At 31.0% G+C, this 17,266-nt stretch overlaps 1 protein-coding gene and 2 long non-coding RNA genes across 4 annotated transcripts in view; 2 read left to right on the plus strand and 1 right to left on the minus strand.

Moving 5' to 3' along the window:
• LOC121127012 (serine/threonine-protein phosphatase 2B catalytic subunit 2) overlaps positions 1-1,280 on the minus strand; it is a 56,148-nt gene extending 54,868 nt beyond the window's left edge. For both annotated transcript variants that reach the window (XM_040722378.2, XM_040722376.2), the window contains exons 1-3: positions 853-1,280; positions 384-587; positions 200-324 (exon numbers count right to left, since the gene is read on the minus strand). In XM_040722378.2, the coding sequence (XP_040578312.1) occupies positions 200-324; positions 384-587; positions 853-919 (396 nt within the window). In that variant the 5' untranslated portion in view covers positions 920-1,280. The remainder of the gene's footprint in view (positions 1-199; positions 325-383; positions 588-852) is intronic.
• A 2,662-nt stretch (positions 1,281-3,942) lies between these two features.
• On the plus strand, positions 3,943-6,404 carry LOC139906788 (uncharacterized). Its single transcript, XR_011782734.1, has 3 exons — positions 3,943-4,994; positions 5,077-5,918; positions 5,991-6,404. It is a non-coding gene; the product is annotated as an uncharacterized lncRNA (long non-coding RNA).
• Positions 6,405-16,511: 10,107 nt separating this feature from the next.
• LOC139906733 (uncharacterized) lies at positions 16,512-16,996 on the plus strand. The gene is made up of 3 exons (XR_011782554.1): positions 16,512-16,617; positions 16,674-16,788; positions 16,858-16,996. It is a non-coding gene; the product is annotated as an uncharacterized lncRNA (long non-coding RNA).
• Positions 16,997-17,266: the final 270 nt, after the last annotated feature.

Genomic DNA, 17,266 nt, shown 5'->3' on the forward strand with positions numbered 1-17,266 from the left:
ATTTCTTTTGTTGACTTGAATAATAAATGTGGATATACAATATAGTTAAAAACTTCGGCAGCAATTCAAAATGCTTAAAGTTGTTAATCACAATGAAAACTAAAAAATTGTATGACTCTTTATCTTATAGTATCAGCTGAATTATAAGTAAATTAGACATAATACATTATTTAATTAGAAACAAAATTAGACTATGAACCTCTATACTAAAATATCCACGATCTACGTAATCTCCTAGAAATAAATACTTCGTTGATGCAGGTGGCCCTCCAACCTCGAACAACTTCATCAAGTCATAAAATTGTCCATGAATATCTCCACACACTGAAAAATCATAATATAATATATTGCTTTGAACTCCCAATTTTAAATATCAATATTACCAGTAACAGGAGCTTCAATTTCAATCATTGTCTTTTCAGACCTAAGAAGTGCTGCCCCTTCATTAATAACTTTCAAGGCTGCAGATTCATCTATACGTCCTTCGAGTATAAAATGTTGTTTTAAGACATCTGGTTTTGGTTTGTTGGTACGGGTGTCAAATACCTCAGCTACAGTCAATTTGTTAGAAGGAGGAAAGGGAACGCCTGAAAAATAATTGATAAATCTGTGAGAAGGCAACAAGTGTTTGAGGAATTCAAGTCTGGAATAGGATGCACCCTTCGGAGGAAAGAAAAATAAGGGAAGGGCAAGAGAATGGAGCAAAATTATGTTAGGGACTTTCTCAATGGATAAAAAAATGGCGAAAGCGTGCGGTTCTTATTGTCTTATAGCTTATTGATTAATTTAAACGCCATCTTTACAAGGTTATTAATCTTATAACTAACTAACTCAATCTTGAGTTGGTCATACTTTTAGTCACTCTCTCCGTAGTGCTCAATTTTGGAGTGGGTATTGCACTTGCTGTTGCTGCACTCATTATTAAAATAAAACTTAAATTGACGACGTCTAGACGAATCACTCCAACCTTAACTCGATAACCAAATGGTGTGTCCCCGACGTCAGAAGCACAACTTCACGAAATCACAACTGCCACGCTTTAAATAGATATGAGCTTTCTCTGACTACAATATAAAAAATTATTCTCTTCAAAATATTTCTCTTCTTCAGTTGAGGAGGTGGACAAGTTTTCGAGGGTCCGTTTTAGTGATAAAGACGGTTTAAATTATTGTAATTTTTTTAAGGATAGTAACAAAAATATATAATTCTAATTGTTGAATTATAGACACGAGTACCTAATGCTATAGAAAACGGCGTGTAAATCTTTACTTTTCATCTGAATGGGGAAGTAAAAACAAATAAAGAACATTAAATTATTATCAATTTTTAATTATAAGTGATAAGCCTGAATAAATACGTCAATTGATTTTATAGAAGGAAAATATAAATAAAAGTAAAAAAAAACATATAAAGATATAACATTTTTTAAATATATTATTACACTAGTGACTTAGGTGGAATAATTACTTTCCTTTTAACTTGATTTTCAAATATATATATATATATTATATTGAGATTCGAAAGAAATTAAGGGTTTTTCTTCATATTTAAAAAAATCGTTGGGCAAAAACATTTTAGAAAAAATGTATGACAAATAATTTTTTTAAGGGGGGGGGGGGCAGCTTATATAAAAATGGAAAATACCTAAATATTATATTACTTAAGGATTAGCTATGGTTGATAAGCTCCAAGAAATGGTGTTCAGAAAACTCATAAAAGGCAAAAACAACTGCTCAAATGGTCACAACAACGCGGGTAGTTACATTGGGTGTAACATTATAATTATCAATTTTGTATATCTTTCATGATAATAGTATGTTGTTATATAAGCATAAATAACGGGGAAAATATTTTTTTTGATGCTCTTAATGAGGAGTAATATCGCCAGACATTACTACATAATTAGTTTTTGCTCTAAATCTTTAAGATGGTTTTATTTCTAACATTTTTTCAAAATATTATTAAAATCAATCTATTATTTCAATATTCTGTATATATAATTTATTATTATTAGTTATATGATTCCAATTGTTTAATTTTGTATATTTAACATAAATGTATCATGATATATTTTTTATTTTGTAGATTATATTTAATTAAAGCCTTCTTTTTTAAACTTGGAACTTCAAATATATTTCGAAATACTCTACTTTGTCGTTTTATTAGCTATTATTCTGAGAATAAGGTTAATAATGAATTACAATTTCATGGAGTGTGACGTTATAAAATCTACTGTAACGGATAAAGAACGTCTAAGTCAATTATACGTAGTATATCTTCATTATACATTTTGCTAATAAATACCCTCAAAAATCATAATAAAGCAGGCAGATGATAATCACATCAGTTTTTTTAAACAATGCCACCATATGTATTTTTTCCTCTCTTCTCCTTGCACGCGTTTTTCTCTACAATATTATCAACTTTATGTATATCCTACTCAAATTTCGATTGGAATTGACAGACTCCCAGGTAGTATGGCTAGTCTCACTAATTTAGCTAAGCGTAACTTAAGAGAAACAATACGATTATGTTTGTAGTATCAATCTTGTTTTGTCAAACTATGCCTCAGATAGTTTTATAATTTTTGGGGTGTCTAAGTTACTTTCTTTTCACAACATTATTCGGGTCTTTATTAAAAAAAAAATTAATAAAAAAAGACACAACACTATGTTTCTCCTGTACGCGTATTTGGGTTTGGAATAGACAGACAAGTTTAAGGATCTCCGACCCCTACGATAGTTTTACGATGTTGTATAAATTTATAATGTTATTTTTTAGATTTATATTAAATCATTGTTTTACTTTATCTTTCCATACATGGTTTGAGATGTTTAATCGTCGCCTTTTAATACTTTTATATAACTTCTTTTACGGTGTATTTTCTACATCAATGCATGATGATGAGTATCAGTAACATCTCTGTATGATGTTTCTTCTGAATTGTAAGGAACTGGTTTTACAGACATGGTAGCTGTTTCCCCAGGAATGACTTTATCCTCTTTGTCGAAGGGTTGATTCAAACAGGAGATTGACACTACTGAGTTGATTTTACACCCAACTCAGGACCGTCAATGCAATTTGTCCTAATTTTTAATTTTAGTGTTGCTGAAGTGACAACGTTTTTCTTGTTTTTATGGACTTCCGTGATCCTTGCTTACTTCCATGAATTTATCTATAATTATTAAGGTTTTAGGATTACTGTATCACCATTTTTGATTGAGTTGGAATATGACTTCAACCATTTTCTGCTAATACTTCAACATTTAAATATGATTGGGTCCATCTTCTCCAAAAACCTTTCATGATTTTTTTCCTTGACAACCACATGTTATTGTAGGTTAATATGGGCAAGATTGATTTATTCTGAGTGTTTATTACACAATTTTGACTACCATGAATCAGGAGTTCTTTAGTAATAATAGAAGGGTATAGGGAATCCTGATCGGAAACTCCCCATTCTCATTTATGATATTTGTAATTTATATGATTAAATTTTCTACATTTTTGTTATATCTATGGTTGCAATAATGTTGTATCTTTTTGAATGCAAAACTATTTGTACAATTTGTGATGCAATTACAAAATTGTAATTGCACTGAAATTCGTCCCGCAATTCCGTTTTTAATAAAGTCATTTTATGTATCATTTACTAATGATAGATGTTCTAATTTAACTTTAGTCAGATTATTTTTCCACATAGCTAATGCTTTGTTATAATTATGACTAATTTGATGACTTTAGCATTAAGATCTTTCGATGGCATTTCAACAAACCAGCATCTTTATGAAGAATCATACACTACTGTATCTTTCATATATAATTATACTTTGAAGTACATAGCTTTGAATGATTTATAATCAGGTTCATGTGACTTATCTCCACGTTTTCTCTCGACCAAATTTTTTTAAAGTCCAATTTCTACACTATATCATTATTTTAGACGCCGTAAAAGAAGTTTTACAAAATTATTAAAAGGCGACGATAAAACATCTCAAAGCATACATGGATAGATAAAGTAAAACAATTATTTAATATAAATCTAAAAAATAACATTATAAATTTATACAACATGGTAAAACTGTCGTGAGGGTCGGACAACCATACAACTTGTCTGTCTATTTCAAACCCAAGTTACGCTTACAGGAGAAAAATAGGGTATTTTTTTTTATTTACTAAAGACAAAATAATGTTGTGAAAGGAAAGTAACTTATACACCCTAAGCTTAATAGAAATTCAAGGTTAGACAATCATGCAATCGGGCTTACAATTTTCAATTTGATGTATTCTACCGACTGCAGGGCAAGAGAGGGAGATTTTGACGTCATAAAAAATAGAAAGGGTACCAAATGCAATTCACAAAAGGCCAAAATTAAAAACTGGGACTACGTTGTGGGCCAAGAGAGAGAAGTTTGGTATACTCATTGATTATTATTATTACGATAATAATACCTATTCGCCATTCCAAAAAAGTATAATGTATTATGGAATAGTCAGGTGTGCAGTTGCCATTTCAGATTCTCCTAACAACATAAATTATCATCATTTTCCAAAAGATCCCTCAAGGAGGAAAAAATAAGAAAGTGCTCGTCATCGAAAGGACCCCTTAGGAAAATACACTAGAATTTGTGATAATCATTTTGAGGAAAATGCTTATAAAATGGATTTAAAAAGCGAATTGCTGGGACTACTTTTATAAAGAAAATTGAAAGAAGATGCTATCCCTTCCAAAGGTCTCATACCTCTAGAAGGATTTGAACAATCTCCAAGGAAAAAGTAAGAATTAAGAAAGTGGACCATATTGAAGAAGATTCTAATGAAATATATTTTGATACATTTGACAAATCATCCCAAACCAATGTAAAATCAACTCAAACACTTGTGTTAGAAAAGGTTAACGCATCTAATCAAGGATGTGGATCCCAGATTATAAAAATTAGTAGAGGTTCTAATACCAGAAAAGATCCACTCATTCTAGAACTCGTGTCACTAAGGTAATAGAATGCAGCTTTATACGAAAAAGTAAAAATACTTCAATCGGAAAATAGATTATTAAAATCCAAATCTAATTTGAAGGAAGCGATGAAAGGAGAACTGGAAAAGAAACTTACTACATCTCAATGAAAAAACTCATTATCAGCGGGAAGTGGTTTGGAAAATGGAATGAGGAGGATTTTGTTAATGGACTGATACTAAAGTCTCTTTCCTCAAAAGCCTACCGTTACATTCAATCTAGTTGTCTACTTCCGGTTCCTAGTGTAACAAAACTCCAAATGGAAACTTAGCTGTCTTGTACTTTGATGCAATGAAGGTCCCGACCAATATCAAAAAAGGACTTTGGATGTGCCTATGGAGTAAGTTTGGATAAAAAAAAGAAAGGCTATTCTCGAAAGTATGATCAATGTGATTGGAACAATGAAGAAAATTAAAGGAAATAAAAATGGTGAAGTAGTGTTGCCTAAGTCATCTGCATTGAAGCCCTACCTAAACAGTATTTTTTTTTTACAAAATCTTTGATATCATAGTATCAATACATAAATAATGAAATTGGCCTTCCATATGTATACACATCTCATTTAAATCAAGATTCTCTTGAAAACTTTTGTTCAGGAATAAGATATATTGGACGAGCCCACTCTCATCCTAATGTAGTAGAGGCCATGGATCGATTTGGGATACTCGTAATAAATGGCTCAGAAAAAATGATTATTGAAAATGGTCCCCTCAGATCTGAAGGAGACCAATGTTTTGTTTCTATGTTTCAACAAATTACAGTTTTTAGTATCACCAATTTCGTAATGTATATAAACTAATCCTACATCTCCTTTTAGGTCCTATTTTGAGCAAAGCAGATTCAGAATATAATATAGAATTTTCTCAAGACTTTGATAATATAATTTATCCTCAAATCTTCAAAGGTGAGATTGAGGAAGATATAAATACAATAGAACAACCATTTAATTATTTATATCTTCCTAAATTTTGTGTAGATGAATGATTCATTTATGTTGCTGGATATGTGGACAAATAGTTACATCAAAAATTTCGCACTCTAAGGTGATATACTTCCTGTATCTAAGTTCCTCTTAATCCATGGGTTAAAACTTAGTCAAGAGGGGGACTGCTTCAACCATTAGAATCTCTTTAGAATTTTACGAAAAAAATAGTGAAGAATTTCATTAAGTTTCATACGATGTTTTTTTTTTCTATCGAACCATATATGATGGATTGACTCATCAGCATAAATGTGGAAAAGCATCCTAAGGAAGAATATAAAGTTCTAAAAAAATTTATTCGCACTCGTACATTAATTGGACTAAAGTGTATTAATATTGTAAACAAAAGTAGTATAAAAAGAAAAATAGCAAGTAACGTACGAAAGACTTCTCATTACATTAGTTAAAAAATAGAAATGGAAATTATATATAATTTTGTTTTTTTCCCGGCTCATTATTTAATCTTAAATAATACACTTTCGAAATGTGAGTGCCTGTGTTCAAACTAAGTCTAAAAACCTTGAAGAAATTGTTCTGAAATTACATGGCCACCATTTTTTTAAAGTAAAAGATTTATTCTTCGGCATTTCACACAACTCTAATGCTATTGGGAACAAAGTTTTTTTCTTGTGTCAAATATACAAATAGTCAATTTAGGAACTGTTTGACTTTGGTTAAATCAGTTCTATTTCAATATAGTATTCTTTTTTAAGATACTTATGTTCAATTAAATCATTACATTACAATCCATATTATGTTTGTTTGTTTTTAAATTCATTTCCCCTATGTGTTACACTTTATCACAATGACCTATTCTTTAATGCCAAGAGTGACGAAGTAACTTAATCTTTTGTTAGATTGAACTCCACACATTCTCCAAGGAGTCTTCATCTAGTTGTTAAACTCTGCCTGTACGGTTCTGTTATTTAAACTTCTCAACCCATGCGTCCTTCAGGTCGGATATGAGATAATCAGCCCTCGTAATGGTGAATTATGATATTATCAAGTCATATTTCTCCCGTGCAGTTTACTCGGCAAAATCCTTGTTGAAGTGTTCCAGGAGATACTGTAGGTGCACTGTGATGAACTTTTGTACTGTTTTGACAGACTTGATGAAGTCTTCCAGCTCAGAAAATATATCAACACTCCCCACTATCACTCGCCCTAACTTCTAGAGTGCGCAGATTTAGTCATTCATTGACAAGAAGTTAGTGTTTTCACCTTGCAGTGCCAGATTAGGTCTATTTAATTTTTTAATATGCATGACAAATAGACCATCCTTGTTATCTATGCGGGGTCGTTGAAGTGGTCGGCGAGCTGGTATCCATGCTCCATAAGAAAAAAGACAAACCTTGTCCCATAGTTTATACAGGCAGCTAAGCACTTTTCCCTGTGAGAACCATCGGACTTTGGTATGGAACAGCAGTCCCTCATGCTCTGACCCCAATTCATTACACAGAGCTGCAAACAGTATATATTAATTGGATGTGTTTTTATATAGTTTACAATTTTTACTGCAGTGTCGAGAATATGTTTAAGTTATGGTTCAAGCATTTTCCTGGCAAGTGATTCCCTTTGAATAATGTAATGTTAAGTTAGTTTTCTGTCACAGCTGTATCTGACAAAAAGAAGCAGCTTGGTAGAGTTAGATATATTTATCGATTCATCTAGTTATAAAGTATATTTTCCTCTTTTTATTTTATCCACCAGCTGATACGTCATATCCTGAGCCATATCTTTGATACACCGGGCTATATTCCTGTTTGACAGCAGTAATGATTCCAAACTCACGGGCTAATTTATGCCTATGCATGGCCCGACTCATAGCTATAGTAGCAGATTTTATAAGGTTTCGCCAATGAGCGTGGCTTTTTAGCTTGTGCAATTAAATATGCCATCTCATATATACTCTTGAGCTATAAGTAATTTCTTCTGTACTATGTCTTTATGTTATTGTTTTTTCTAATAATACTCCGGCCCTTGCCTTTTATTGCTAGGTGCTTGGTCTCGAACTGGCTAAGATGTTTTAAGAAATGGACGCTGCATATTTTACAGATTAGGGTTGGTGTGAAGTAATTACCTGTTGCTATATATCCATACTTCAAGTAGGACTCCTGGTACTGTCTACTACAAAAAATTACTTTTCTTCGAAGTGGTGGGATGCTCTTTTATCTCTTTATTGTGCATTTTCCCTTTCGCAAAGAAACTTTCCAAATGCGGTTGTTTCTTATTCATTTTACTACCTGGGTTAAATTTTGCGAGCAAGTGATGAATATACTGTTATTTCAAATAAAAGACCACTAATCTTAGACTGGGATTTTAAAAGATAAAGACTTACCACTCTATCATCAGTTCGTAGGAAAAGAAGAACATTTTAAGAATGACTGCAAATAACGAAAGAGTGCAGAGAATATGGAGTAGACATTGTAGCTTTTTACTCGTGAAATCTGAGGAGTATGATAAAATAATAAAGAACTACCTTGCAAAATTAATTATCTTTTGTAATTTACTGGAATCTGACCAAAGTTGATATTCCTGTAGAGAAAAACGCATGCAAGGAGAAGGGGGGATGAAAGACTTATGCTATCACTGTTAAAAAAACTGATGTGATTATAATCTGCCTGCTTTATTATTATTTTTGAGGGTATAACGAAACCATTTATTAGCAAAATGTTTAATGAAGATATAGTACGTATAATTGACTTAGACGTTTTTTATCCGTTACAGTTGATTTGAAAACGTCACACTCCATGAAATTGTAATTCATTATGATCCATATTCTCAGAATAATAACTAATGATACGACAAAGTAGAGTATTTCAAAATAAATTAGAAGTTCCAAGTTTAAAAAAGACTGCTTAAATTAAATATAATCTACATACTAAAAAATAAACCATCATACATTTATGTTAAATACACGAAGTTAAACAATTAGAATGATATAACTATTAACAACAATAAATTATAAATACAAAATGATAATAGAGAAATAATATATTGATCCCAATAATATTTTCTTGGTCTGACATGAGAATTCAGTTCAATATGGCATAACTTTATGTTACAAAACATAAGCCAGACGTGGAGTTTAATCAAATAGATAATCACCCCTTTTTCCTAATGTGGAAGTTGCTATATACAATTGTGCACAGGATAGATATATCTCTACTGATGGAATGTAAATCACTATTAATAACAAAGTAAATGTCAAAATCATTAGAAGAATTATAGATTTCTAGCAAAATCTATACCACTGCCGGATATGTAAGGATGGTAATGGAAACACTATTGGTTTTGGTATTGCTCATGACACAAGTTTTAATCCCACAATACAAATTGATGATGCTCGACGCCATGGGTTACACCTTAAATTGACTTATCTTTGTAAAAAAAAATTTAGAAGCAGAAATAACAACAGAAGAAATTTGCGACTACATTATGCATTACAAAAAAAAAAAAAAAAAAAAAAGAGTATACTAAGAAGTGGAAGAGAAAGTTAGTTTTTATGAGCACATTTGCTTTGGAACTTTAAAGTATTTACCCAAGAACGGAAAAGATACTACATTTATAGAAAATTAATGACTCCACACCATGCTGAACAAATCCTAAAAATACAGTGGCATTCTCTCCTATCGAGCCCGTAAAGTCTTACTACTTATCATTCACAAGGCACAAAAAGGATTCATAAAAGGGAGACATGGAGGATGCCATTCAGGGAATAATGTACTCTTTGGAAGGGAAAGAAAACGTCGCTGTTATGGCAATTGACTTCTTGAAAGCCTTTGATAGTATCTCACACCAACACATCTTGGAGTGTTAGAATAGGTACGGGGTTGGAAGTAACTACATTCAAATGATTGTTATCTATTTACAAAATGTACATGCCGAATGCAGACGAAGTGAAAGTTTTTTTAAAGTTCAGAGAGGTTGCCGACAAGGAGACCCCCTGGCCGCTAGTCTCTTCATAATTTCAGTAGATCAGCTACTAAGGAAAATAGTATCTTCCCTTAAAATTAAAGGTACAACCATTGACAATCTGTGCCACAACATAGAGGCATACGCGGACAATATGACAAATTTATATGCCGGTTTAGCAATTGAAATTCAAAGATTCATTAATGAAACGATAAGTATCATCGAAGGAGCACAACACTACATCGGGCTGTATCTTGTCTTACCTAACTCTGCTCAAATCTTCAAAGGGCAGACATTAGGGATAGTTCCTAAATTAAAAATACTTGGCACTACATTATAGATGAACACGTGATTTGTTAAGAATAACCTAAAAAGATAGTAGAAAATAGAAGCAAACTGTGTTTAAGGTATACATTAGGAACAAATTACTTGCTATAATTCAAACTTAGAATTCACTTGTTCTTCCAAAAGTCATACACTTGCTTCGGGTTAAAGAATTCAACGAAAAATTGGTGAAAAAAAATGAATGAGAAATGCCAACTGTTCTTAATGCATAGCAGGGCAACTCGAATCACATGGAAGAGTATCTCCTATCCAAAAATTTAGATTGATTTTGGAGTTATGTCGATAGAAACAATGTGGAAAAGTTTGATCTTTTCATGGTTTAAAGGACTCGTAAAAGTTGACTTTTCACTAATCGATATGGTAAAACATAAAATGGAAGCTAAGGATGGTTTTAAATTCAATTTGGTCAGAGGGAAGCCCTTCATAACTAATAGCAGTCCTCAAATCATCAATTTATCCTGGAAATGCGTAGCAAATATAAGAAAAATTTTAACTTAGAGAATCCTTCCCCTAATGAAATGGCAAGAGCTAACTAAACATAATCAAAGATTAAATTACATTCAAAACACTGCAATCAAGAAGAAAATCGAATTTTCTTGCTGAAATTTTGAACGAATAGAACGATCTTATAAAGACCTGTTTCCCAAACCCTTAAGTATATTTTAATATAATTTCGTGGCTCAAACATAATTTTAAATGATTTCCATTGAAGCACTTATTATATTATCAAATTATGACTAATTCAATTTACCTTTTTTACACTTTTCTAATTTAAAAAAATTTAAAGTTATACTATCTTTTACTTTGACTATTTTTATGATAAAATTGAGTTCAATAATTTTAAGACTGAATATCCTATCTTGCGGGAAAAAAATCACGATTTATCTTGCAGATTGCAATATTTTCATTGAAAGTTATTTCTTTTACTTTCACAATTGAAGTTCTTGACTTAAGTACTTCTTTTGATAAATATGGTGTTCTATCAAACTTTTGGGAGCACTACTGTCGGAAATAGAAGCTTCCACTTAAACAACTCTTACAACCATTCGGAAGTCTTTCTAAAATCTGAATCGACAAAATGAAGGGAACATACCACAGCACATTTGAAATTAATTGATCGACCATCTAATATACCTAGGACATTACGCTAAACATGTGGTTTGGTACAAACCGTGGTTCACACTTCACGGCACACGGTTTGGTACGGTATAATAGTTAAAAATAATTTTTTAATAAAATTAATGTAGTTTTTTAAGTTTTTTCGATATTTTATTATTTAATAATTTCTTTTCTGTACAAATAAATTATTCCGAAATATAATTAATTTCTCTACAAAACAAAGGTTTATATAAAGTGTACATGGTTTATATAATACTATTATTCCTGAATTTATACATTTTTCCCGCAAAAAAGATAAGCTGGTCTATAATTTCCGGTAATAAACAAGACCGATTAGTTGTCCAAATATGGCCAGCTGCCGAAAAAATTATTTCCATTCATACGAATGCACCTATAATTGCGAGGTATTGTGAACCTAGCCTGGTTTCAAATCATGCCGTATAGCCCGTTTCCTTTTTTTGAAGAATTCTTCATTCTTACGAAATATATATACTGATGATTTCGTTTTTTAATCGAGTTCTTCACTCAAAGCAGATTATGTCTTGCAATTAAGAACAATACCCACGTTATTTTTACCCATATCTAAAACTAAAAATATCAATATTTATTAATTTATTTCATATTTGCTACTAACTTAATTAACAGAAAAAATCAATTTTTTGGTCAATATAGTCAACTTGAATTAAGTTATTTATTTACATACCTCTTTTAACATAATAAACTGCTTACTTATACATGGAATTACTAATAAACTACGCTAATGATTAATTTCCAATTATATGAGAAGTGAGAAACACACTTTTTATGAAGTAAATTTAATACTGAAGAAGACTCCGCACCACTAATCCTTTTTTGTATTATTTACTTAATCATTTGGTCTTATCTAGTCATATAAAAACTCCATGAGCAAGGTATTTATTTTACTTCTTTTTTCTTTTTGGTGCTGATGGTTGCGTGGTACAGTGATAGTAATATGTTTGTGTAGAAAAAATATTAACGCTCAATTCATTCATATCTCTAAGTCAATTGGAGAAAAAAAAATAGAAAAAAAGGATGAGTCTACTAAGACTTAATGTTCTACAAATAAAATTGTAGATGAAGAAAATGTACAGAAAAATAATATACCAATTATGAGTTGTTGTTTTTTAAATAAGAGTTAACCAAAATAAACAAGGGCTATGTGGGCCACCTGAATCCTGTAGTGCCGCCATAGAGTTGAAAGGGAGTAAAGATCATATCAGCGTAATTGGAAATAAAAGTCCTTGCAATGAAGTTTATAGAGCTAGTTTCGCTGGAATTATAAAGCGACAAGTGATAGCTAAAGATAAAGAAAGCTGAACCGAAAATCACAGTAAAAGTATCTGCCTTCCTTATTTAATAAATATATTGGAAAAGGTTTTCACTGTATATAAAAGTAGACAAGATAATGGAGAAGAATAGAAATAGTAGAAATGCAATTTGTGAATATATTTTATATTGCCAGAGTAGTTTTTGGGATAACAAGAATTGAGGTTTTAAAAATACAGGGTTCCCATTAAATTAGAATTTATTTGAAGGACTTATCGAAATTCTGAAGCATTTTATGACTGAATCAATTGAACTAAGAAATTGAGAAGTAAGAAAGTTCAAAGCAATCTTTTTAGACAAATAGTTTAAAAAGATAAGAGATAAAAGGAATGTCCAAAAGTAATATAGCAAATTGGATCCAGTCGTACTCAAGCTCATTGAACAGGAGGTGAAGTTGAAAAGATTGTCATTTTCAGATTTTAAGCTACGAAGAATTTAGGTTTGGATACATTAGGTCAAAGAACCCCGGACGTTTTCGATTCGTTCATTCCATTTATTGGAACAATAAAAAGCTTCATTTAAAAAAAAACATGCCTTGATTTATGTTCAACTTTCAATGTTCAAGATAAAGATAGTATTAAACAATCATGATAGTTTTAACTTTCTATAACATCACGATTAAGGACCTTTGAAATTGTGAGTAAAAATAGGCCAATTACTTTATCTAAGAAATCATTTAATATATTTTTGAACATCTTTTGGTTAGATATAAGGAATCTTCTGATCAAAATAAATGTCAAAATCCAAAGACATTTGTCTTCTATCAGTAGAACTCTTCGATTATTTTAGGAAGCGTAATCACTTTTACAGTTCAGTTTTAATTAATTGGAAGAGTGGCTCGCTGGGACATATCTAGGAAATCTCTAGGATTTATTGTCTTCAATTGAACATAAAGTTACTTTATTTTAATTAATAATTTAATGTTAACATTTGGGGATGTTACCAATCGTCAGAAAGATTCTCAAATAGGGATGTCTAGTAATACATATCACTGTTAAATAAATTTAGAGAAAATTGACTTCTTTAAATGATATGTACCAATGTCATATTTTAAGCGAAATGATCTAATATAAAGTAAAGGTACATAATTATGGTTCTATATTAACCCCTACACTAAATTATCTTAAAATTCATACCAATTGATTTCACAATTTATAGTTCAAATCAGCCCTAAAATATTTGTGGTACATAGGTATTCCGTCGTGTTATGCTATAGTATTGGGTTGTGGCGTGGATCAGTAATGCCATTTTTTATACCTACGTATAAGCCAAAATATTTTTTTATATTAATATTAGTTAATAAATGGACGGAAAAGTACATGGCTTCAAACATAGATACCACTGGTTTTTCAATTATTGTGCTAAAAGTGACGTTACTTTTGCTTTTTCCAAAACAATAAATCAAAAAAATTTCGTGTTTTAATCTTACAGTGCTTCTTGATGGGAAAACATACCGTTCAAGCTAAGCAATGGATTCAAAAGTATTATGGAGACTCTTGTCCATCAGAAACAACAATTAAACGTTTGTTTGCCGACTTCAAAGGTGGTCAAAGAGACACCAATGATGCAGAATCCAGTGAACGTCAAATCAGGAGGCAACAACAGAAAACAATAACAAAATCCATGTAATCGTTTTGAATGATAAGAAAGTGAAGGTGAGAGAGTAACTGACATCTTAAAAATATAACAAGAACGTGTAATTTTAATTTGCTCGAACATTTGTCCATGAGAAAGCTCTGTTCAAAATGAGTTACTCACTCTTTACCATAAACAAAAACTTGCTGATGATTATGTGGAGTATTTGGCCATATGTAAACGTAACGAACTGGAATTTTTGTGTCGGTATGTCTCAATAGCTAAAACATGGATCAAAACAATCATCATTTGAATAGACAGCAACTGGTGAACCTCGTCCAAAGCACTCAAAAGCATAAAAATCGGCTGAAAAGGTTATGACATCTGTAATTTGAGATGCACATGACATTATATTCATAAGGTAACTTGAGAAGGAGAAATGTCATAAATTTAGAATATTATATATTGGAGTGCCCAGAAACAAAAAATACGTAATAGTTTCAAATTTTGTAAATAACTGATTTTCATCTTGATTACTAATTTTTTTTTCCTTACTCAAAAGTTGTGTTGAACTTTCATAAACAGTCAAAATACTCAAAAAATTATCAAAAACTATATTTAATAAGAAAAAAGTAGCTACTGATTTGTAATCAATTGCTAGAATACGGAATTTCAAATATTTTTGAACAGCTAAATGTTTGTTGACTTGTGTAATGCCAATACATACCCACTGTTAATCCTTACTTTCAGAATGAATTATATAGATAAGGGAGTAACATGTTCAATTCAATATTTTAATAATAGTTTTAATCTATCTAGATCTAATTTACATATTTTTCTTCAAATTTTGATGCCTTTTTTCATTCATTTCAGAAAAAAAACAGAAAAAAAAGAATTTTAAAAAAAAAATACTTGTAGGATGTATATAACAATTTTATTTTTCAGTACATGTCCACATTAGCACATAATAAATAATTTTTGACATCGATTCAATTTTTTATTAATTTGTTCTTTAAAGAATTAATGAAAAAATTGTATAACATTCCTTGATTTTATAAATAAATTTTTTATTTCTTTGGTTAATCGATGATTTTTTCTCAATTGTAAGACAAGTAGCAAATAGGGATAATTAAATAAGATGGATTAACATATCATCCTCGATTAATCTGATATAAATAAGATTCTTTTTCAAAAACTTTGTCATGAAAATTCATATAGATTGCTTCATATATATATTTCTTAGTATTTAATCAGCTAGATCAGATAATAATGAATATTCTTCAAAATGTTTTCTGGGGATTCCTCAGGGATAAGATTCACAACTTTATTACAGTCAATTTCTGAGAATTTAAGAATTGTTGGACATTATTAAAACAATTCCTCCTCCTATTTGTATCTACACTCCAAATCGTCATTCAATCATATCACTATTTATCTTTCCGAGGAGTACTAATTGAATTCCATTCTCAAATTGCAAATGATTGGGCAAAAAGTGATATTATGATTTCTACGCGTTTATCGACTCTTCATTTTCTTCTAGTGAAGAAGTAAATGTATTAATGAAGTCATTGTTTTCGTCCTGAGAACTAACTAGTCATTGGAATTTGGGATTCGTCTCTTTTTCTTACTCTTACGTTGGGTTTGTGCACATTAACTATGGTCCACCATTTTCTATCGAGCATGATGAAGCGTGCAGTTTTTGCAACACTCAATTTGCCTTGGATTTATCAATTAAAGAGCATTTTTTAATCCTTTCACGATATATTTTCTGAACAATTCTTTTAAATGGTGTAAATTTCCATACCCTGAAAGGTCGAACAAGTGAATTATTGTTTTTTCAGTAAATTATGATAATAAATGTCAAAACAAGCACTGAACCATTCAAAAGTTCAGGGTATACTATATGCGTCAAAATTCAACGCTCAGCCCGCGCCTGTTGGGATTGAAAATTAGTAAATAGAGTGCTAATAGATCTTGACAATTTTAGAAATGGTAGATCCAGTGTTGACAAACAAAAGGGCTCTACAACCAGTTTATCGTATCTGGGAAAGAAGAAGGGACGATATTTCTATATTAATTTCTTTGATTTGGATTTTTTTATTTTCCGTTTGTATAATTTAATCATATCCTAGTCGTCACATTGAGGATGTAGATTGTAGAAGGATGATGAATTTGATAACTAATCATATTATGCTAGGCTAGAGTGTTGCGTTACTTGTGTAGGGAGTGAAGGTGTGTGGTAGAAAATAATATACAAACTGCATACATGTAAGTCAGAATAGGACAAGCCATAGAAGACTAGAGTTATCTGGAAATGAATGTAAGTATAGCACGCCCTTTTTTCTGCATAAGATGGACTAGTATATTTTGAAAAAGTGGTCTTCATAGTCGTCATCATAAGAATTGGATGGGACTATATTTAATTATGGGGTTCAAGAGCTGTGCCCCTGGCTGCAAGGGAAGCTACAGCAATAGTCAAAAGGACCCTGATGTGAGTTTTCATCAATTTTTAATGTAGACTCCTAAAATTGTGGCCAATTTGCAATATCTATGTGGACAGAAGCTTTGGAAATCAATAGACATTGCTCATCCATACAAGAACACAAAAATATAGTATTTATATACTTTGGAAAAAATATATTAGTTTTTCCAAAGTAAGGTACCTTGTTTGTCACAACATATACCTCCCAAGATTGAAAAAATTTGTTCTTTTCCACGTGTGTGTATGCTTCCTCGTTATCCGATTTTATAATTCATTGTGAGGATAAAAAGCCAATGTAATGAATTCTCCGAATCTACGAGCATCGTTTATTTTAACTTTCACCAAAAGAATGGCGGATAACTCAGGGATGGTTGTTGAGGTAATTATTAACATAACATGGGATTGAAGTTACAAGTTAGCATCATTTATTGACAAAGTAACACCAGTGATTTTCAATATTATGAACAAGAATATTGTAGTCAAATTG

This window comes from Lepeophtheirus salmonis, chromosome 12 (genome assembly GCF_016086655.4).
Source record: "Lepeophtheirus salmonis chromosome 12, UVic_Lsal_1.4, whole genome shotgun sequence".
NCBI classification, from domain to species: domain Eukaryota; kingdom Metazoa; phylum Arthropoda; class Copepoda; order Siphonostomatoida; family Caligidae; genus Lepeophtheirus; species Lepeophtheirus salmonis.